This window comes from Mauremys mutica, chromosome 14, assembly GCF_020497125.1.
Source record: "Mauremys mutica isolate MM-2020 ecotype Southern chromosome 14, ASM2049712v1, whole genome shotgun sequence".
NCBI lineage: Eukaryota > Metazoa > Chordata > Testudines > Geoemydidae > Mauremys > Mauremys mutica.
Genome location: NC_059085.1, coordinates 28,728,637 through 28,752,508, shown reverse-complemented (window position 1 = coordinate 28,752,508; position 23,872 = coordinate 28,728,637). Strand labels below are relative to the sequence as shown.

Genomic DNA, 23,872 nt, shown 5'->3' with positions numbered 1-23,872 from the left:
TTGTAATTATGTTAAAGTGTGCAAATATAAATGGATTGATTAAACCTTTATCAAATCAGTCCAGGTTTATAGGACACAGTGCTCAGAAGATAAATAGCCTGTTGGTATCTTTATGAATTGTTCTCCAAAGACTTAAAAACCTTGGAGGTCAGGAGCATCTCTTAAGAAAAAGGGATCATCTCCTTTGAGCATCTAACTCCTTGCAATCTGCAGGCTAAGCCTGCAATATTCTCTCCCTCTCCCCACCCCTCAAAACACCAACAGGCCACATTTTGTCTGCCTCTAGAATAGAGTTTTGCAAGTTCTGCAGGAACAAAACCTCTGTGTAATCAAGTCAGATTGTTCTGCCACACCCTGTGTGTGGGGGCAGTCTAAGACATTAAAAATGTGGTCCAGTGTCTAAAACGGATGAATTCTGATATACTGTAGTGTTGACTGAACTCTAGCCTCTTCAGCAGTAGTAAGAGGAAATATGACTGCCAATGATTACAAGCACAAGTAGTTTTACCTTGTGATGCAAGCCATTTCTGATGGGATGTTGGGTCTGGACTGGGATTAGAAAATCGCAGGGGATTATACGAGTTCCTACAGGGAAGACAATGTTAGAAATCTATGAATACTTTGTATTAAAATCAAGCAGGAAGTGTTTTCTTAAAAAAGAGAAACCCAAAATTGACAAGTTTCAGACACTCTAAACTAGTCTAAGACAGCAGCAAAAAGTTTTCCAAAAAATTAACATTTCACAAATTCTTGACCAGCTCTACTTTAGAGTATTAGTTTTTTAGAAGTCTAAATCCTTTTGCTGCAACACCAGAGCATGTTGCCTTCTAAGGCCACTGGTTGACAATAATAGGGTGATGGTAGGTAAGAGGCCTATGCCAATTTAGCCAATACCTTGCCCTCAAGACAGTATCAATTCTGCAACCTCTGCAGCATCTAGGGTGACCAGATGGGATGAAGAAAATATCGGGAAACATGGGGGGTGGGGGGTTGTCCCACCAGCAGAGCAAAAAGAGGCACAGATTCCCAGAGTCCCGCTGGCAGAGGAGGGAAAAAAAAAAAAAAAAAAAGAAGGAGTCCCGCCAGCAGGGGGTGGGGAAAGAAGAAGGAAGCAGAGTCCCACCCGTGTCTGGTCACCCTAGCAGCATCTGGTGTTCAGAATTTCCTCCCAAGCCCAGGTGTTCTGCATAGCAGTTACCAGTTTTACAGTTGTACCTTGATGAATGAGCTGATAAAAGGCATGCTGCCCATTAGTTCCAGGTTCTCCCCACACAATAGGGCCAGTATTGTAGTCCACACGAGTGCCTTTCTTGGTGATGTATTTCCCATTAGATTCCATATCACCCTACAAGCAATGAGGTTAGAAGTTTATAATCAGATATACCCTATGGGCTTTTTTTGTTCTTGCAGAGGCCTCTGTTAGGCCTGTAACAACTTTCTCCATTTACTTTAACTTTGTTTATCTTTATCAATTTTAAAACACGTTAAAGTTAGTAGTTTGGTTTGTTGACATCAGGAAGGTTGGGATGGTAACAAAATCTGTGTTGAGACAGGGTTTTTATGAGCCTCTCTATGGATGGTTGTGAATACAGCCAATAGTTGTATTGCTGTCTGTTACCAAGACAGTATTCTTCCTGAGAACCCTCCAAAATGCCATTATATTAGGTATGCAGTGTTTTAGCAACGTCAATCCCAGGCTATTAAAAAGACAAGATGGTTGAGGCAATATTTTTTATTGGACCAAAATTCTGCTGGTGAAAGACAAGTTTTCAAGCTACACAGAGCTCTTCGTCAAGTCCAGGAAAGATACTCCCAGCATCACAGCTAAATACTACATGGAACAGTTAGTTTAGCACAAGTAGTTAACACATATTCTAAGGGACCATTCCAGGTGAAGTAGCCTGTTATATTATGCTCCAGTAATCACCATCGAAAAAGAGGATTCTTTGCTTGTTAGGGTAAAGTGCACCCTGACCTCAAAAGGCAGTGAACTATCTATGCACAGACTTACAGACAACCTTCTGTACAAGCTGAGCCTTACCTGCTGGAAGTAAGCAGCAAATCGGTGCATATACTGGTCATATGGCAGGAGTGCATGGGTTTCACAGCCATAAAAGTTTATATACCAGACACCCAGCATGGCCAGCAGAACTGGCACATTCTTTTCCAGTGGAGCAGTGTGGAAGTGGTTGTCCTATGTAGGAAAGAGATGAGCGATAAAGAAAACTACAGCAACCAAAGAAATTTACTTCCTTGAATAAGAGACTATCAGATTCTGAATTTGGTCCAATTGTCCCCCAAATTGAAGAGTGGCAATAAAAACCGATCTAAGACTGGGAAGGAAGGGGTGAGCTCCAACAGAAAGTGTTTCCACTGCTTTGAAAACAATAAGGAGCTTGGGGAAGACAAGTACTTTTCCACAGGTGATCTTTAAAGTTTGTCACCACCAGTAGTCTTAATAGCAACATTGTAGCAAGTTAATGGGAATACAATATTTAGCAAGCATTGGCATACTCACCATCCAGTGGGCTCCTGCAAGCAGTTTCTCAAAGTTGTCAAAACCTAACCAAAAAAAAAAGTGCATTTTAACTATCACAGCTTACACATGGTTTCCTTGGAAGATGAGGCCTCAACACAGCCTAGATTCTTGTACACTGTAAGATTTCCTTTCGTTTATATCTTCGGCTCTATCTGTGCCCCCTAGGTTGGGATGTACTTAATTTTGAGTAAGTCTGGGCTTTAAAATTTCAGGGCTCAACTTCAGTAAGTTTTTATACTTTAATCTTAGCCTGAAAGCCAAATGAGACAGAATAAGTAACAAAGGGAAATGTACAGAGGCAGCATCTATTATCAGTATCTGAATTACCATAGCATAGCTTTCTGATCAGTCTCTAATTAATGAGACATAGCTCACCCTAGAAAAAAATTGGAGAACTTTATCAATAATTTGCCTTGCTTGGTTTATATACAGTCTTATCGCGGTCCTTAACCGGCACCACTCATCAGTGCACATTAGAAACTGGTGCCCTAATCACTCCCAACTACACTACAGAATTAATTGATAAACCTGTCCCTCTTCAGTATAAAATTCTGAAGAGGAAGAGAAAATGGAACTGGTGATGAAAGCAGTAACTCTGTACAGAGCTACTTTTGTAGACTACTGGATCAAGAGCAAATAGTGCAGCTAAATCAGTATGCCAGCAACGTTTATTTAAAGGCAGACTTGGGTTGCTCAGGCAGGCAGAAGGGTACTGCCTATCTGCCACTTAGTTAGAATGGAAGAAATCTATTTAGTTTTACACAGCCAAGTAGTATTTCACACACTGCAACTTCCAATACTCATTCTCAAAAGCACAACTCTATTTCCTCATCGCCTTGTCAGTGTCCAGGAAATTTTAGTTTTCATTTAGAAAATGAAATTTAAAAAAAATGACTGACTTTGCACAGAAGTCAAAAAAAAATTGACCATGCAAGTGGCCAAGATACATGGTTGGCCATTTTATCAAAGGCAAAATTTGTGGGTGCAATTTCAGAAGTTGAGATGTGCTACTGAAATCCAAAGAGCCAAGTTATCTATTTCACTATAGATCATTTTAGCATATTCAATGTGTGTAAATCACACTGCTGATCATGCAACCCATGTTGAGTATTTTTATATAATATGGATACATACCAACATGTAGAGCAATGGAGAGACCAATGGCTGACCACAATGAGTAACGGCCACCAACCCACTGCAAATAAAAGATTGTTTTAGATAGCAGTAACTTTATATGAGGATTCTGTGTTTAAACATATGGCAACAAGTTCTACTAATTCCTCTTGTACTACACTCTTTAGATCTTAAATAGAAATTTCCAAATTCATTTTTGCTCTTCAGAACACAAGTTTGCATTTTAATACAGTATGGAGATTTGTGTCCTTCCTTGTTCTGCACACCCACACCAGACCATCTCTGGGAATGGGTTTAGTTTAACTGGTAGAACAGAGCCAGAAGATGCTTACACTTTTTATGGGTTCCAGAATCAGCTGCCTTAAGTGTTCAAACCAAAATGGAGCTACATGTCATTTTTACAGAATCACTTTTTGGCAATGTGGGGCTGTGTCCATTGCCTATGAAGGACTATCAGTTCGGTTATATTGAGGGTGGGGGGCGGAGGGAGAAGAGGAGAAAGGGATTTATTTAATAAAATCTTAAATATCAGAAGTGAAAAAAAGCCATTCCATAAAATAATTCTAGAGTGGCTCAGTGATCTGATTGGTGAATATGCTTGGTATGTTTTATGTGCATCCATTAGGAGGCAAATGTGTTTGGAGGCTGTCAGCCAGTGAGATCAAAGCTTGTGGTCCAGGGAGCTGGCAGATCACCTAGTACTGGCTTCTACCTCACTTCCAGCTGCTAACCTGAATCAAAGCCGCTAAATATGCCTTCACTGCTGTCCTAATATTACTTTTGCTTATAAGTAATCCTTGTGTCAACTACAGCAATGTGAAGGCATTGCGAATGGGAGAGGCGGTGTACCACAAAACACTGACAAGTTGGCCAGGCTACGAAACTGTTCAAGAATCCTTGTTATAAGGGTTAAACCAATCTGGATGTTAAATAGCTTTCATGGTTTCAATAACAGCATATTTAAAATTAGGTTTTAAAATTCTTGTCAGGCATGTAACAAGGAGCAATATAGCGATCTGTCTGATGTTTACAGGCATAGGTCAGGTATATTTATTTTTCACAAGGTTTGAGATGAAGGTTCACTGTACTTACAATTTGTGTCCATTACTAAATATCAGATCAGATTCTGGTTCTTTGATATTTGACCTTTACTGATCTAGATTATATACAGTAGAGTGCAACAGTCAAATGTCACAGCTTATAATAACTACTTGTAAGACCTATGCTGGGAGCAATGAGCTCTCCTGTTACTCAACAGCTGTCTAGACAGCACTGCCTACAGAAAGCTCTTCTTCTGACCTTTGATAGGGAGACATTAATCTGAATGGCCAAGATTGATATATATCACTACTTTGACATGTTCCCTCAATTAGCTGTTAGTTAGGATTCTTCTAATATATTATTGTCTTAAAGCACTAATGGATTTACTTTAGCACCTCCATTTTTCCCCCAGGATTTTGACCTTTTAATCTGGCTTTTCTGAAGCAGGTTAAGTTATTTTAACAGTTAGCATCTATTGCTTAGTGTTAAACATTTACTTACATCCCAAAACTCAAACATATTCTCAGTGTCAATTCCAAAGTCTTTAACTTTAGGCTAGAATAAAAAATAAAAGGGGTAAATACATTCATATTAGAGAACACAGATATCATAAACAGCAACTCCAGGATGCATCTGTAGCTAAAGTTATAGTTAGCTTAAATTACACACACAAGACACATCTCCCTGACTTCATACTCTGGGTCAGAAGTTTAAAGCCTCCACCAGAAAATAAGCCATGACTTATCCTTCATTCCTCCTGGTCAATGTACCATCTGTCAGTGGTCCCAAACCAAGAAGTTAAATTCAGTGGTGTAAACCGATCAGAACATTTGTAAATGGCAAGTAGTGTAATGAACCAACATGGCATTCAGTGTTGTGCAAAATGAATAGTTTACATGCAGCAGGGCGGGAATGGAATAGAAGAAAGAAAATTTAAATCAGCTTGCAGAAGGCTTTGAGGTAAATGAAGACCTCTCATCTTCTTATAGATGTTCTTACTAATTGCTGTAGTTTTTTTACACTACAGCCCCTTTATGCATGCAAATTTTCACTGTACATTCCCACCAAATGCCAAGACTGTGTGTTACACTACTTGTACCCAACACCTTACTTTCATCATTGCAGAACTCAGCCCAAAAGATTTAAATGGTGTTTAAAACCTACTTAACAGGACTTTGGACTTTACCCAAGAGAACATAACTAGTTAAGCAAGAAGTAGCACCCTTTGTTAATAATGGGGCAAACATTTGAACTAAGTCAGAAAATGATATGGAGTACAGATTTTTACAAATTTGATCTAAAAGTATATAAAGCAGATTTGAGCAATAGTTCCCATCCTAAATAAACCAACTTTTGAAGGCCCTTTGGAAACTGGATTTTCCCATAATCCACCATTGGGAATATTATTCTCTCTTGGAAAGGGAGTCTTACAATTTCATGTTCAAGAGCAAGATGAGCTTGAAAGCATGAGGGATTGTTTTCAGACCAACACGTTTCTACACCTTACAGGGTTTTAATTAAGTCCATTGTTAGAACCTATAACATAGGTCTAAAAGTGTTATACTTACACCATTGGTAGACAAGGCGACAAAATGCTTGGCCACAGCAGAAGGCTTTAATAAAATAAAAATATAAAATAGTTAAACACAGAACACTGCTAAATATTTTGCATTGCTGATTAGCCATGAAGCTGGTCTACATGTGCTGACACAATGATGATTTTTCTTTTGATATTTGCTACTGCTGGCATTAAGAAAATATTGTTGACTGTTGCTATTCATGTATATTTGCTCTGTCTGTGAACTTGATTTTATCATGAATACAGACATTGTAAGAGATTAAGCAGCATGTCTGTCTGACCCAACTATAGGCAAGGTTCAAAGATAGTTTAGGTCTTCTTATAGCAGATATCCTGGAGAAACACACTCAACCTTCAGGACAAGGTGCTGAATAGGTCTGTCTTTATCAACCCTTGCTGACCAGGTTTTGGAGCAGCCTGAGTTTGTTTGATATTATGTTACAAAGATACTCCCAGCTATCATCAAAAGGTCAGTGGAGGCCAGAAATCCTTGCCTTGGTTCTTTAATGGATCAACCCCAAGTGACAGGCTTGAAATTCAGCACCTCACTTAGAGATTCAGGTTAAGTATTTCAGTATTTCTGGACTAATGGAGGTGTTATATGAATAGTTTACAGGAGAAATGCTCTCAAACCCTGATCTTGAAAAGTAAATCTAGTCACCCTAGTGCGAGTGGGTTAGAGATTGCTTCTTTAGTTAAAACTAAGGCTTGCATTTCAAAGTACGAGTGGTAGGAGGGTGAGAGAAGTAGTGAGGTGCCAGAGTATGACCTGAAGACCTTTATTCACAATTCGGACATCTGCTGCAGCAGCCTCCATCTATTGTTTCAACTAACTGTGTTTAGATTTGAAAGTTTTGCCAAGTACTGGCAGGCCATTCCATGTAGGCTAGCATCTCCTCAAGTTTCCTCCATCTCACAGAAGTCTGGCAGTTGTACCATAATACAAGGTGGTTCTGAGATACAGGCTACAATCTATTCAAGTACTTTTATACAAAGGATTTTAGGTGCAACTCAAACATCTATCTTAACACCTAAATGGCCTCATCACTGATTAAGATTAGACATGCAGCCAGTAACTGTAGCGGTAATGGAATTTAGTTGAATGTGACAGATCCAACATTTGCTAACGTGTATAGTATGTGTTTGGACAGCTGTTGGCTCTGCTCCAGACCTTGCTTAGAACAGACATGGGGAAGTGCTGTTATGTATTCAGTTATGTAATTTAAGCATATTACACTTACATCATTAGCAGAAAGAAGAAGCCACTCTCTGGCCGTTTCTGCATTGGTAATAGTTTCTTGGGTGGTGAAAGTCTGCACAGCAGAAAAGAGATCTTTTAATACAGTCACATTCACAGAAAAGTACATGAAGTTTGTATGGTGTTTAAGGAGTGCAAGACAAGGTTAGGTTACCAAAACATCAAGTTGTTCCAGCTAGTCAGAGCAGAGTAACCCTAAATTTATATAACAGACAGCAGCAGCTTGATTTCAAGGAAGAATGCACCCACTGTGCATGCACAGACAGATGTTCAGATATTAGTATTTCTAGGTGTACACCTAATTTCACATTAACATTGGCCTGAAGACACAAAAATTAAGGATTTTTTTTTGGCAGGTACATAGTTTTAGCTCATATAATTGATATTTGAAGGAGAGCGTGAACTGTTTGGACTATAATTTCCACTCTAAGATTAGTGTTAACTTCAAACTGAAAACTTAAATTGAGCTAACAAACTAACTACATGGTTTTCCCTATTTGTTTTCATTCCCATTTGGGACATTCTATTCTACTTCATTTCTGCTAAGACTCTTGCCACAACTTCATTTTGTTGATTAAAGAAAACATGTTCCTGCTTTATGAAGTGTGCAAACAAGGTCAGTCATGCAATTCTTCTAGGATCAGCTTCAGCCATTCTGATTTACTCAACCATCACAATATAGCTTTAAGGATGAACATTACATTCATTCTACTCCCATCCATCTCCAAAATTATTTTGTTATAGAACACACATTTGTTAAGAAAATAAAAAAATACCATTCATGCCCTTCCAAATATATCCAATTATCTAACTACAATCTGGCAAATAAACTGAACTGTTACTCTTTCAATCTGGCAATATTTTGAGCCTTTGAACTGTGATGATTGAACTCAATTACTCACAAAACAATGCTAGTGGTCATTTTGAAGTTTCCTTCTTACTTCATACATTAGTTGCTGGTCTACGTTACTGCCAAAATGAGATAATGAGCAATACAAGCAAAGCAAGGTCAGCATTACACACATGGGAATGTGTTAGGGATTGTGCCTTTAAAACCAATGGGGTTCTGCTGTGCTTTAGAAATGAAGGAACCTCAGTCATACAACTATGAAATTTTTGTCTCCATCAACTTCCCCAGGCAAGACAGAAGCCAGTGTTTTAGTTAGTATTCCCCAAAGAGGAACAACACACAAAATAAAGACAAGACCTTCCCAGCCATGATGTTCCTGAATTAAGGCAAACCATCCTCAAGCACTGTTCTAGAAATGTAGTAAGTTTATATTAAAATGTAAAACAAATTGTACAGAATGCTTACAAATTGACAAAATATTATGCAGGCAATTTGTAGCTTCTACAATGTTTACTGTGATCAAGAAATTTATCACTGAGTTCTTTGGGACACAGACTTGTTCATTTTGTGTTTGTACAGAGCTTAGCACAGCAGGGTCTGGTTCTGAGGGACTATCACAATACAAAAAAGTAATATAGAACAGCTACTGTGACAAATTTTACAGAAGGCTACTTAAATAAGACCTCACTCGTGTACTGTACTTTGAAGGATCTATTGTATATACAATTGAGTAAAACTAGGTTTTAACTAATAGGAAAAGTGCATCAAAAATATGGGGAAAAATGCTAAAACCAATCTTGAATTTTAAAGAATAGCCACATGACGTCACAAATTCCATCTATGGGATATGAACACACAAAGACAAGACTTTTTGGGTATGGCTCAAAGTAGTATAGTTTTTGGACACAAAAAAAAAAAATCACATTCATTTAAACATCTAGAGAAGTTAGTATTTTCATAGAATTGTAGGACTGAAAGGGACCTCAAGAGGTCTTCTAGTTCAGTCCTCTGCACTCAAGGCAGGGCTAAGTATTATCTAGACCATTCCTGACAGGTGCCAGTCTAACCTGCTCTGAACCTCCAATTACAGATTCCACAACCTCCTTAGGCAATTTATTCCAGTGTTTAACTACCATGACAGTTAGGAAGTTTTTCCTAAGTGCAACCAACACTACCCATGCTGCAATTTTTATATATTGAGTGATCTCCATTTTGACCATTTACAAGTTGAGAGAGTGTTAATATTTGCTATACCTTAGATGCAATGACGAAGAGTGTTGTCTCAGGGTTAAGCTCAGCCACGGTTTTGGCTATATGAGTACCATCAATGTTCGATACAAACCAGACACGAGGGCCTCCCTTGGAATATGGTTTCAGGGCTTCAGTCACCATAACGGGGCCCTGGAAAGCATCAATATAGTTAGGTTGTAACAGCTTCGCTGCACGTGTGCACACCAACCCCACCTTCCCCCCAACGTTATGCATAAGTCAGTACTTGAGAGCTTACCAAATCTGAGCCACCAATCCCAATATTGACCACATCAGTAATTGCCTTTCCAGTGTAGCCTTTCCATTCTCCACTACGAACTTTCTGCAGTTTAAATACACCAATGAACATACACAGATTTCAATTAAGGTTAAGTTACAATGACTACAATATCAAGACTGTCATTTACATGGAGTAGGTTCACAAATACTCCTGAGAGAATCTCCCAAAAGGTTCTCCTTTTAAACAAAAAAATACTAAAGAACCAAATGCACAGCTAAAAAGTAAATCCACAAGACAACAAAAAAGGATTTAGAGCATTATTAAAAGAGACTTGATCATTATGGACACAAATATACTGACTTATAAAGGGCAAAGGTCAGGCTTTACATATGCACATACTCCCCTCACTCAACTCCAACTGGAGCTGCATATTTTTCACAAGACTAATAGGGCCCTTATTGTAGAGCAGTGACTAATGTTAAAGCTTCATATAGGCCAGTGATTTCCTCATACCACAGCCAAAGTACTGCATACTAATACCAGTGGCTAAGTTTACAAGAACAGTATACAAGACCATGGTAACCCTTCCTCTGTGTTCCATCATGGCAATTACAATAAATATGAAAGTTAAAGAGGAGAAACATCATCAAAGGAGCATCCCAAATTTAAAAAAAAACAAACCACGCCCCCCCCCCCCAATAAATAGATATAGAGATATCTCTATAGATATAGATATAGAGAGAGACTGAGTCTGAGCTATTAAATTCTGGTTTGCATTTGAACTTAAATTCAGAGGTATTTGGATCTGAAGTTCTGCATTGGGTCTCTAATTAAAATAAGTAGGTTTTGCTAGATATAATAGAACACTTGTTCTAAAAAGTGTCATGGGTATACAAGATCTAGGTCTAAACAAAGTATTGCAAGGTTTTCCATTGTACGCAGGTCTTGGATTAAGAGAATCATTTCTATGATTCAGCCCTACTCTTGTTGGTCTGCCAGCTACTGGAAGTTTTGAATAAAAACTGTCAAACTGGTATAATACCAAAATACCATCCTGCATTTGCCCATCAACCATCTATGCATTAATCCCACCTCACTGCACAGAGAGAAGCTTGCAAACATGAACATCCACTACCTAGAAGAGCTGAAAATTTTACCCAATTCTAAAGCGATTTCTTTTCTGCAATCAGATTAATCATCTGAGCTCCAATTATTCTAATACTTTTCCCCAGACATGCTTTGTTAAGATATGATTCTTTACTGAAGAAAGCTTGTAGATATAAATTGTTACATAACTGTGTACAACAATCTTAGCTCCAGGGTACTTAAACAAAACAACAACAAAAAAACCAGACTCTTCTCAGCCTCTTAAAACCATGTTAAGGAACTATATTTTTAGCCTTAATAAGGCTAAATCAAGCATCTTTTAGTTTCCACCAGCACAGGGAAGATTAGAATGATGTTTAAACATGATTATTTTGGTCACTCAGACAGGGGTTCTGGTCTGCATGCAAAGTCCTTATCTGCAAAACAGGTATGGCAGACAGCAGTAGAAGCTTCCCCACACTATACCACCAGTACCTTTTAATCCTGACCAGGAGGGAGAACTTCTAAGGGATAAAAGAGTGTTGAGCTTCTACAGCCCATTCCATTCTTAACTGTGGGCTGAGGCTGCCAACAAAAGATGCCAATTAGTGTCAGTTATTTTGGTTTGGGCACTTCTCCACTGGGAACTGGATCTACTCCAAACTCATTTCACATAGGCCACCCAGCAGTCATCCGGCAAGGGTAACTTTTGGTCACTACCATCTGGACAGGATTTACAACTGACAGCCTCATAAGCAAAGATTTACCCTGTTATCTCTGAACCTCAATGACATATTTGTTATGTATTGACAGGTTTAAGATACATAGAACCGTGAATATTGATCAGCCCTTATCAAGCATCTGTGTTTGGCATTCAGGCATATGAAATTCATCCAAATCTTAAGCTAATACCCAGTTTGTTCTCCATGTTTGTTCCTAGCCAACTGTTCTTAATCAAAGAATTGTCACTGTAAACTAGAACTAGTTTGACAGAAATCTACATTTTAAAGATTGTGCTGTACTAAGCCAAAGACAATAGTCATTTATGATTTGAGAGCAGAAGGTGCAAGGTTTAGACTAGCCAGGGGGCAGACCAAAGAATTCTCACACTGTTAAGTTGCAAACAAACAGAGTTGACTCTTACATATACCTTATGCAAGACCCTGAGATGCTCCAAAAAATTAAATGGCTACATGATTAGAAGAGACCATGGAAAAAGTCCAAGACACCTCTTCTACAATACACTGTAGAATTGTTAGAGCACCTGCCAAGTGACAAGTGAGCTGGGAGCCTCCTGACTGCACTCACATTAGTAAATAATGACATTAAGGGGGAAGTTCCTTCTAGACGAACATTTCTACAGTAAATGAGATATGACCAAGTGATTAATTAGTATGGGGAGGGAAAAGTCATTAAGTGTTTGGTGCCTCGTTGCCATTTGTGCCCAATATTTATATGATTGGAACTCAAGGTATGAAGAGGAGGGTAACATATTACTTTAAACAAAACAAAAAAGTTTGCATTTAAACTCAGTAAAGTGTTTTTCTAGCAAGTCTTGTTGAGAAAAAAGTAGCCATTCTTGGAAGACAGGTACATATATGGATCTGTTTTGTTCATGCAGCTACTGCTATCCCTCATTCAAACTAGTTAGGTACTGTAGTAGTCCATATTATAAGTGTAACAGAACACAGTTATGCCAAGTACACAGGTCAAATCAATTCACTAAGGACTTTATACCTGACAGAAGTGCTTCATCTTGTCCAACACCTTGTTAACTTCTGGGACTACATCTTTGCCATCCACTAATATTGGAACATTGGAGCGATTCCTCAGGGCAATATGAAGCACAGCCCGATTCTGAAACAAGAAGTCATGGTACACAAACACCATAAAATATTAATGGAGGCAGTTTGGCAGTATAGATACACAAAACAGCACCCAGAAGGCAGCAGTATAGCATTAAAGGCTGTGAAGCCTGCCTATCTAAGGATCTCTCAGACTATTAACTTGAAAGTCTTCTACGACCAGTAGCCTGCATCTCTCTCTCTCACTATTTCTAACAAGATCACTGTGGTATCTAAGCACCTGATCAGATTTGACAGAGTTGGTGGAAAACGGTCCAAAAGACATTTCTAGAAAAATTAAAGTATGTAGGATGCATATTAGGCAAACATAATAGATTGTTGTGAGAGGTAATGAATTTGAAATTGTAGTTAAAGCTTGATCTTTTGATAAACAATTTTAATATATTTGCAATTCATACTTCTGCAGTAAACCTAATGAGTTCAGCAGAAATTATGGTCTTCAGGATTGAAGATAGGAGTTGATCATAAAACTACTTATATTCAATAACTCAAGGGAGTTATGTACTTTAGCAGTTTCTCAGTCACTGCAGCAGTAACAGCCCCTTCAATACAAAGGAAAAGATAAATAAGCATATATAAGTAGCAGCCACATGACAGGGAAATGTGATAAGCATGTTCTTCTATTCCACTGCTATCAGTGAAGGGCCCCAAATACTTGTGTGCTATGTTAGAATTCTAGGGTAATGCCAAATTCTAATCTCAGATGCACTACACCCCTGCTTATATCACAGGCCAGAATTTGAGTCTTCACCATCTGCAGTGATGAGTTTGTTGCTGCTGTAATCTAGGATGGAGGATTTATAGTTGAATAATTCACCTGGTCCGTCTCACTGTTCTTTGCTACAATGAAAAGAGCATTGTGAGGTAAAGCCAACAAGGAAGGTACAAACTGCTAAAGTTTATGGGTTAAATTACAGTACTCCATCCAAACTAAGCGAGCTTTGGTGGCTGCTGGGTCAGAAGACTCAGGAGCTTCCTGAGCTATACAGTTATGAAGCTGCACCCTGTTTTTAAATTGGGGATGAAGGATGGTCCTGGTCACTCTCCACCATGGAATCAAATATTAGTACTTGAATGGATTTCTACTTATATTTTTATCTTAAAACTTTTCAAATTGATAAATACTGCATTTGAAGAGATTTATTACTGCTACAGTGACCATTAAACAGTAGCTTACCATCCAAGTTGTAACTCATCTGGGATGTACACCTGGCATTGCTATGCATGGGTGCACTAAATAGGACTTTTGCATACATGCACATCAGGCAGCCAATGCCTCCAGCATCAAAATACAGATCAGCCTTAAATGTGGTCAACAGCTTGTTTAGATTTAGAACTTTCTCTAAATTAGAGTACAAGTCAATTCTGAATCTTTATTGCTTTGGACATGTTAAAAGGGATACCATCAAACAAAAATATTAGGACACTTCTGATTTTAAAAAATTATTTGACATGATGTTCTGCTTGGCCAGATAGAGTGTAAATTAAACACAGATCTGATTATAGGTCAACCTTCTGATGTAGTTCTGCTAACTGCAAAGGAGAGCTAGGAATCTCATAAATGCAAGTGTTTCTGGACTCTTAGAGCCACCAGAGGTGATTGTTTTGTAGTACTACCTCTTACCATAGCAGCCCCTGAAGCAGGGAGTAAGTATTGGAGCCAAGCAGGGAACAAAGTCCACTCCTTTAAAAGAATGTTAGTTTAGGATAGAGTTCTCTGGTGAACAGTTATCTTGACTGGTATATTGTTCCAAGGCAGGGAAGAGAGCAGCCTCATAAGGAGTAGTCAAAAATGGGCTACCTTGTGATAAGCCACAGGCTCTTTATGCCAGATTGAGCCACGAAGGGAGGTAGAACCTCAACACCCAGCCCTCATGCTAGTCCCCATATAGTTAATAAAAAAAATCAAGAGCTGAATGGGGCAGAGCTGTGCCCTGCTCATCCAAGATAATCTTGGAAAGCAGGGTGCTCCCACCTGGGGCTGGGTGACTGCACATGGGAGGGATGAACAATCACCAGGACTGCACTGACTTGGAAACTCTGGAGAAAAATAGTAATTTCATTCTGAACCTGGACCAGTGAACTCTTCCAAGCATTGTTTCTGGATTACTGGTCAGAATTAAAAGAAGAGGTTTGATTGGCACAAAGACCCAGTTTTCAGATAGTTGAAATTTGAGGTCTACACATACACAGTTGCAAGTACAAACTGGCTAAATTCCTATTTCTGGGTCCAAACACAGACTTCAGCTTTCTGAAGAACAGTTAGGTTTTACAATGGTCTGTAGTCATTCTAGCCACTGAAGTTTTAACTGCTTGCCTTTTAAATAAAAAAATAAAATAAAAAAAAATAATAAAAAAAGGCAGGCAACAATTTTATCTCCAGCTAAGGTTTTATTTTACTTTTATCTGTAAGTGCAAGGGATTAAGACAAAAGAGGGAGAGAAAGCCTTTCCAATGCTGCTTTATCTGAACACTCAATACTCACAAGCAAAACATAATACAACTGCTGAGCTCTTAAAAGCAAAGGGTTTAACAGTGTCTCTGCAAGTTCACAAAGTCAATAAAAACAAGCAAATAACTTCCATCAGAAAAGCTCTATACTGTGAAAGGACCTTTAATATTGAAGACAACCCACTTGGTTGAGCTATATTGTAAATCACCCAGATTTTCTTCCATTCTCAATTTAAAAAAAGATGAGCAGCTATTTAATTTGTTTTATCCAACTTAACTAAAGTCCTATGCAGCACACATCACCAACTTTGAGCAAGTGTGTTCTAATAAGGGAGAATCTGGATACCCTGATCGCTTTCACACCTAGAAAAAAAGGGAAGGTATCCGTTCTCTTGATGCAATAAGTGGCTAGTTCCCAAAAACTGGGTTTATAACTGTAACTGATAAGAATCCTCAACAGCACAAAGCAGAAGTTCTTACATAGTTCTTACTAGAACTTCTTGTGTCATTTGCTAAGCTTCACCATGACTGGTCTTAAGCAGAAGCAAAGGAAGGGGCCCCTTGGATCGAATACCCTGTCCCATGTCAAATATGAGCTCTGTAATTCATCAGTTGGTCTCATCTCCCGTCTCCAGCAGAATGCCTTCAGAACAGGCCAGTGTGGGAAACAATTTCTGGCCCAGTTTCTTCCACTTCCAGCAGCTTGGGGCCCAGTAAGTTGTAAGGCTGGTCTCAAGCTCTACACAGCACCTCAGTTGCCATTGATATCACTGCTTGTTTTTGTCTTCTCCCCTGAGCCTGTGTGTGCATGGTGATGTACATGAGCAAAGAAATAAATACTACCACACTTAATAGTTCAATGCACCAAAAGTAGCCATGTGGTAGTAATTTCCAGCCCCACACTCCTCCAGCATAAATATGCATAACCTAGGTCAGCGGTTCTCAACCAGGGGATGTGTACACCTGGGAGTACACAGAGCTCTTCCAGCAGGTACATCAACTCATCTACATATTTGCCTAGTTTTACAAGAGGCTATTTAAAAAGCACTAGTGCAGTCAGTGCAAACTAAAATTTTATACAATGACCTGTTTATACTGCCCTATATACACTGAAATGTAAGTACAATATTTATATTCCAATTGATTTATTTTATAATTATATGGTAAATGAGAAAGTAAACAATTTTTCAGTACTGTGTGCTGTGACACTTGCTTACAAAATCAGACATAAAAATACACAAATAGTATAAATGAAGTAACTTGGGGGTATGCAAGACAAATCAGACTCCTGAAAGGGGTACAGTAGTCTGGAAAGGTTGAGAGCTACCGACCTAGGTGACATACCCAGAGACAGAAATAACCTTACCTCGGTGAAGTTGATCTTCTCTCCAGTGAACATTTGCTCCCTAGCATTTTCAACACCTCTTGACTTTGCCTGAGAAGGGTAAAAATATATCATTCACTTAAGGACAGAAGTAACTAGTCCCTCCCAGATAGGCCCAACTGCATCAAAAAGGCAAGAATTTCCTCCATAAAATAAGCTGGCTACAACAACAAAAAAGTTATATTGGCTGCCAGTAGTTTACAGCTGTAAGTTCATTCTCCTATTTTAAAGGAGATTGGTTAGAGAGTGTTAGTTCACTGAGGGGACAGTGGTATAGGTGAAACTGACAAGACAATCAACTTTTTTAAATTGCTCAGTTTAATCTTGTCAACATCAGCAATACACCAGTCAATAGCTTCTGTTTTTATTAAAATAAATAAAACTGATTGAAAGTAATTTTTTACTGCTGGCCCAAATTTCTACTAGTACTTCCAAATACAATGCATCACAGATGCAAGACTGTCTTGGTCTTTCACCTACCAAGTAGCCAGGGAGGATGGTAAATCTGGACATCACACTGAACTGAGGTTATCCATGCAAATCTTTTCAGAAATGACAGCCCTGAAGCTTTCAGATGACTATTTAAGCAACAAGAGATGTTTCATGCATCACTTAAATTGCAGATGTAATTCTGTTAAGGACTTGACACTTGTACTAATTTAGTTTGGTTCCTTTTTTATAATGTAAAAAAAAAAAAAAAAGCTTGTTGTTGGAGACCTGCACTGATCTTTAAAAGCAACTGATTGACAAGAGAAACTTTTGGCTTCACAGACAGATATTTCATTACATCAGAATGGACCAATTGTTATATGGTTAATGCCAGCATGTAGACAGATTGGGCTGTGGTGGCACTTTGAGCCAGCTCTCAGATGTACAATCTAGTGGGGGAGTAGAATAGCCCTCTGCTAGTGCTCTGCAGCTAGGAAGCGGACAACAGCCATCTTTCATGGCATAATCTTCTCATTCTCAATTCCATGAGGAGTCCCATCTTATATTAATGCAGACCTTATCAGTATTGTCTTATGCTGGTTGCTCTGCTGCACAGCCAAACCCCTCCTGAGGTGGGACTCATGGCCAGTGAGGAGGCTTTGTTAGAATAGCTCCTGACAGAGTCACGCTGCCTTGGGGCCAGGAAGCAAAGCTGTGAACATACCTGCAGACCATCCTAGGGCTGCATGGGCTGATGCCTACCAAATCCTTGTGAAGGTGGGAAAAGAACTTCAGTTTCCTAATACCCTGAATGATCTGGACCTTCATGTCCTGTGCTAGAACCAACTGTGCCAGGAAGGATTTAGCTCCTCATTTTTCTACAACTTGTTTTCACCTTTTATTAGATCAGGGCGAATGTAAAGAATTACCAGTTCTATCAGCATCTTCATGATCTCTTCTGTAACAAGGTTCTTCGAATAATCCACCAAGATATCTCCATGATCAGTATTCAGAGTCACACTGCCAACAGAGATAGTTTGTTAAACCGCAAGTTCCTACAGAGCTATTGTTTTAAGCATGCAAGTAATGAGAGACTACCCAAATAATTTGAACCCCAAATCTACAAAAGATAGTAACAATAGCCCAAGGGACACTTTTGCCCAACAAGTTTCATAAGAGATTTACTAGATAGTAAACTATGTTTTTTAATTTGACTATAATTTTCCAACAAGTTAAACTATAGTGTCCATTTTCTACTTGAAGAGTTTAAATAGAATGAAATATATTAAACGGTGTTAGAAACAATCATATTGAAATGACTGGCATAAATGTCAATAAGTGCAACAAGATGAAAGCAATCAAGTATTCATATTCATTCCCAGTATCAAAGTGTGACAAAAGCAAGTATGCTTAAAAAAAACAAAAAACAAAAAAACCAACCCGCTATTACAACACCAAGTATATAAAAAAAATGCACTCTACTCCATTCAGTATTAATCTCATTTGTGAGTTGTGTAATCTAATCCTCACTGTCCCAGTGGAGCTCGCCAAATTATTTAACTAATCCTTGTCAGAATATAGTATAAATCTCAGAAGATCAGCATTTTTAGCCTTAGATCTGTTGAAGGCTGCAACATGAAGATGCGTTTATTAGAAGTAGCATCAAGACAAATCGTGTATTGCCATGCATTTGAGTCTTCTTGGAAGATGGGACTACTTTATTAGCCCCTCGCTATAGTAGGAAGCTCTAATTATTCCATACCCCTCAAAGTAACAGAATCCTCCAGTCTTATACATCCTAATTTTCTTTGTGCTGAGGACTACTTTCACAGCACACTCTTCTGTGGAGGGGAAACTCAAAATGGTTTCCTATTGCTCATTCCAACACTAGAAAACAGAGTCTCTGCCCAAGGAATCTTGAGCCCCTAGGCTATACTATTTTTCCTTTTGCTCCAGGTGCTGTGCACCCACAAGTCCCACTGAAGTCAATGGAAGCTGCAGGTACTCAACACCTCAATGTGGATTCTGATCCTGAGTTCACTATTATCTTGTCTTTCTGCAGCAAGCTTTCCTTCCCCAGTGTCTGAACACAATTTACGCACTATTTTGGAGTACGCAGCTGTGCTAGGAATCTAACAAGAGCAATAGCCCCTAGCCCAAATAAATTTGATGTGACAACAAGCAAGGGCCACAAATAGAGAAGGTGGAGCAAGAAGGGGAGACGAAGGACTAGGGTTATTATTGTAACATCAGTAACTCTGTCAAGCATGTATATCTGGATCCACTAATTTAGTATTTTTTGTTTCTTTCTCTAAGGTTACTGTACAGATTTGAATGAGGAAAGGAAGATATTTTGGCAAAAAGGTCTAGGGTACCATCAAAGAGAACAACAGGCAGGCATCAGAAAAGCAAATAGTAAGACTACTACAATTCTTTTTCCCCACTTCAAATACAGCATTCTAGTGTGTTCTGCCTGTTCTACCACACCCTATATACTTTTCTAACACTGGGTCTAGGTTTCCAGTTTCCTCCGGTTAAGTATGCTTTTATTCTTGGGCCTGGTCACCACACTTTGTTTGTTTTTTACTGATAACTATTTTGATTAGGTGTTACTTAGGCACTAAAAGCAGTAACTGAATCTGTTCTAAGGGCCAGCAAAGAATGGGGCCCCATTTGCTAGGCACTGCATAAACACTGTAATAGACAGATCCTGCCCCAAAGAGGTTACAATCTAAATTGACAAGACAGAGTGGGGGAAATGGGTATAACACACAAGCAGAGTGAACAATGTGATGGCAGCAGGTGTCTTTAGTTTCACACTTTATTTTGGTGGGGGAAGTAAGTTGGAGTGAATCAACTAAATGGAAAGAAAAGTGAAGGGAGAGGAAACATTGAAGGGAAGTGGGGAGAGGAAGACAGGCAAGGGGAGAACAGAGTAAGAGGGGCAGGTGTGGGTGAAGCTGAGATGATATAACTGTGAGGGAGAAGGGTTGAAAAAGCAGCCAGTCAGCACAGGTCAGAGAAAGTCCAGTCAAAACTGTAGGAAGTTCTCTGCATGCCTGAAAGGTCCCTGCTTTGGCTGCTACTACTACAGCTGCTCCTACCAACTGGAGTCTCTGGCTAGTTTCTCTACACTTTTAGATATACAACCCCTAGTGTGGCTGCAGTTATACTGGTATAAAGGTGCTTATACCAATATAGCTTGCTATAAGCACCTTTATACTGATAAAGCTTGCTATACTTGTATAGGCACCTTTTAATCATTTAACTACATCCATATTAGGGGTTGTACAGTTCTAAACAGATTGAGCTAAAGCAGTATAAAACCTGTTGAGACAGGCTCTTTAAGAAGCTACATTTTATATATGTTATGTTTGTCACATTTTTAAATTGATACTAAATCCCTTAATGCTTTACTAACGAAATATCATGCCTTTAGTATATTAATAGCTTTTTCGTAATTCAGAGGAATTCTAAGAACAATCCCAGATTACAATTAAGCACAAGGAAGTTGCAACAGAGACTATATTCTATTCAATGTATGGTAAATTATTTTACCTTAACTTCATATTTTTTAAAACTTGGGCTCCCTATGTCCAGGCAAATGAAAGGGAACTTCCCAACTTATCTTCTATAAGAGACGATCTGATCATTGTAGCTCCTGTGGGCTACCACAACAAATCTAACTACCACCCAGACCTCATCCGGAGTATGAAGGGGTACAATGTAATTTTATTTTAAACTCTTACTTAGAGAGTCACATACTCTTCTTAAGAAAACCAAAAAAACCACCCCATAAAAGCAGCAAAGAGTCCTGTGGCACCTTATAGACTAACAGAAGTTTTGGAGCATGAGCTTTCGTGGGTGAATACCCACTTCATCGGATACATGCAGCCGACGAAGTGGGTATTCACCCACGAAAGCTCATGCTCCAAAACTTCTGTTAGTCTATAAGGTGCCACAGGACTCTCTGCTGCTTTTACAGATCCAGACTAACACGGCTACCCCTCTGATCAAAAAAAACATAGATCAATAGTGTTCTGCTACAGTGCACATTCTGCAATGCAGCATCTATTAGATGGTGCTACCCATGTGAACACAATGGACTTGTCATGTAAGCCACATCCACACTTAAGTGATGTAACTGTTTTGTGTAAAGCCATTACCGTGGTACCATACAGAATACTGCTCTCCCCCCTACAGTGTTAAATATTAAGAAGCCATTTGCAACCTTGAATCCATCACTGCTCAAATTCCCAGGTGACATGTAATGCTTTCACACACACACACACACACACACACACACACACACACACACACTATTAGTTAGCCTGGAGGATCTCTGTTCCTTTCTGACGTATGCCTTACAACAGTCATTTAAGTCTTTGTAATCGCCATGCTGTATTACAGCAATGCACTCTACCTAGGGCTATCTTTGAGAAGCACTCAAACTTCAGCTGGTGCAGAATGTAGTGGTCTTTTCTGAGTGGGGCAAGCTGTTATGAGCACATGCCAGCACTGCATATGCTGCCCTGGTTATTTACTTCAGAAAAACTTGACTTAGTCTGTGATCTCTATGTATTTATGATTTGCTGGGGTTACGCTGCTGCCAGCAGTTTTGGTGCTGAACCCTCCACAGCTGGTGGTCAGGTATTCCTAGTGGATAACCCATGCTTCTGGAATCTGCTTCTTCTGTCAGTGTGCCAGAACTAGAGATTGAATTTCAAGGAGCAGTCAACTATGATTCCGGTGATGGATTAAACGGCTCTCAGCATTTGTCAAAAGACCTATGCAGTTTTTGTTGAAGAGTTCAAATTCATGTGACATTGTGGGAAGTGTTCACGCTTGCCTCCAACTATGAAGTAGGCCAAACTATTTGGCAAATGTGACTTTTCCTCAGCAGGGATGCAGCAAAGGAGGAGTATAATCCATTGATGAATGTAACAAACAGGATAACACAGAATGTCTGTCAATATTAGGCATGCAAAGTAAGAGTGAAATAATAGGGGTTCTATACTTTAAAAGGATGTACATTTTATTGATAATCTCATTTCAACTTTATCTTTATTAGTCACACCTCTAGATATCCCTGCTCTCCTCTCAACAACAACAAAAAAGAAGCTATCAAATTCAGTCCCAAATGCTGTATTAGAGACAGGGAAACCTTGTAAACCAGAATTTGATTTCTCCGATACAAAGAAACTGGAATTTGTTTTTAAAACTTACAGATTTTAAAGTACAAGGTGGCACAGTCTTGTTACCAGGGTCATAGGGCAACCATTACACAAAAATGAGGATTTAAGTCTATTCTTTCATCAGCATAGAGGAAGTAGGCATACAGAAAGCTTAGACACTAATGTGGAGAAATACACATCTTGGTCTTCAACGTACTCTTTAAAATGCTTAGATAGTTCATAAAGTGTGAAGCCCCTTTTCAAGATGATGTCAACAGTTGCATCAATCTCCCACCCAAGTGATGCCAAACAGGAAACTATCTGTACAGCAGAAGGCAAAAGCTTAGGGTATCTATAGCTACACCATGATCTACAGCCATCTGAAGAAGCCCAATAATTACTATTTAGCACGTGTATGTTAATCAATTCTAATCACTCCTGCTAGGCAGGGGTAATCTTGGCTCCCTTCGACAGAGAGGCTGAGCAGCGTTAAACACGGTCTGTGGCGAACCTTGTGCTTCCCCTTCCTGTGTCACAATCCCGCCTCGCTGCTGCAATGTGCTTTGAGTAACTCCGGGGGGAGCGGAGGTGCTGGGGGCCGTGCTCGGCTCTGCTCGGGGGCAGCCGGGGCACCCTGCCGGCTCTGGGGGGGGGGGGGAGAAGAGGGGGCGTTCAGCGCCCTTTGTCGCGGGGCTCCCCATGACTGGGCACGCGGATGCGAGCGGCCGAGCCACGGCGGACCCACAATGCCACTCTCCCCGCCGCAGCCGCGCCGTGCTGCCCAGCACGTACCGTGCCGCAAGGATGAGTCAAGGGCAGGCGGGCAGCCGGCCGAGCCAGGGGGCTGCGCGGGAGCAGTGCCCAGAGAGCACCGCCAGCTCGGGGGGGGGGAGGGGACACCTCCCCCGGCCCCTCCGCGCTGCACTCCCGGGCGGGCGGGCGGGCGCCAGGGGGACGGGCTATTGGGGCCAACACGGGTCAGCCGGTGGGGAGACGGCGCCCGGGGCGGCTTGCGCTCCCTTGCGGCCCTACTCGGGCAGGTGGCAGGGCCCGGGAATGGGTCCCGCAAAGCCTCCCCGCGGGCCCGGGCCCGGCCCAGGCAGCGCCGCCTGCAGCCCTGGGAGCGGGGGCTGGGAAGGACCCTGCAGCAGCCCGGCCCGCTGCCCTGGGAGGGGACCGGCCCGGGGGCCGGGGCGGTGCCGCTGGGCGCGCCCGCGGCCTCACCTGAATGTCTCGAAGCGGCCCTTGTCGGCCTGGAAGAGTTGCCTCAGGACGAGCTTGGCGGCGTTCGCCTTGTACCACTCGGCGAGCTTCCTGAAGGCGGGGTCGCTGGACAGGGCCATGGTGCTGGCGGGCGGCGATGCGGCGGGCAGAGCAGGCGCTGGCGGGGACCGGCGCTTTTTAACGGCAGACCCGCCCCTCCAGTGCCGGACCCGCCCCGGCCCCCAAAGCCCGGCCCCTTGCGGAGCCGCGGCCGCGGCCCCGCGGCCGTGATTGGCCTGTGGCCGGGGGTCCGCCCGAGCCTGGGCGGGGGGCTGGAGCCGTGACAGCGCTCCCGTGGGCGGCGGGCTAACGCCTTTCCCGTCCACAGCC

The 23,872-nt window shown here is 40.7% G+C and overlaps 1 protein-coding gene across 1 annotated transcript in view; it reads right to left on the bottom strand.

Moving 5' to 3' along the window:
• The window catches only part of GPI (glucose-6-phosphate isomerase), a 29,010-nt gene extending 5,338 nt beyond the window's left edge, over positions 1–23,672 (bottom strand). Inside the window, exons 1-14 of the mRNA XM_044986750.1 lie at positions 23,504–23,672; positions 18,035–18,125; positions 16,659–16,727; positions 12,714–12,833; positions 9,909–9,992; positions 9,656–9,802; positions 7,535–7,606; positions 6,283–6,327; positions 5,216–5,269; positions 3,674–3,734; positions 2,519–2,562; positions 2,042–2,194; positions 1,216–1,345; positions 509–585 (exon numbers count right to left, since the gene is read on the bottom strand). Coding sequence (XP_044842685.1) covers positions 509–585; positions 1,216–1,345; positions 2,042–2,194; positions 2,519–2,562; positions 3,674–3,734; positions 5,216–5,269; positions 6,283–6,327; positions 7,535–7,606; positions 9,656–9,802; positions 9,909–9,992; positions 12,714–12,833; positions 16,659–16,727; positions 18,035–18,125; positions 23,504–23,622 — 1,266 coding nt within the window. The 5' untranslated portion in view covers positions 23,623–23,672. The remainder of the gene's footprint in view (positions 1–508; positions 586–1,215; positions 1,346–2,041; positions 2,195–2,518; positions 2,563–3,673; positions 3,735–5,215; positions 5,270–6,282; positions 6,328–7,534; positions 7,607–9,655; positions 9,803–9,908; positions 9,993–12,713; positions 12,834–16,658; positions 16,728–18,034; positions 18,126–23,503) is intronic.
• Positions 23,673–23,872: the final 200 nt, after the last annotated feature.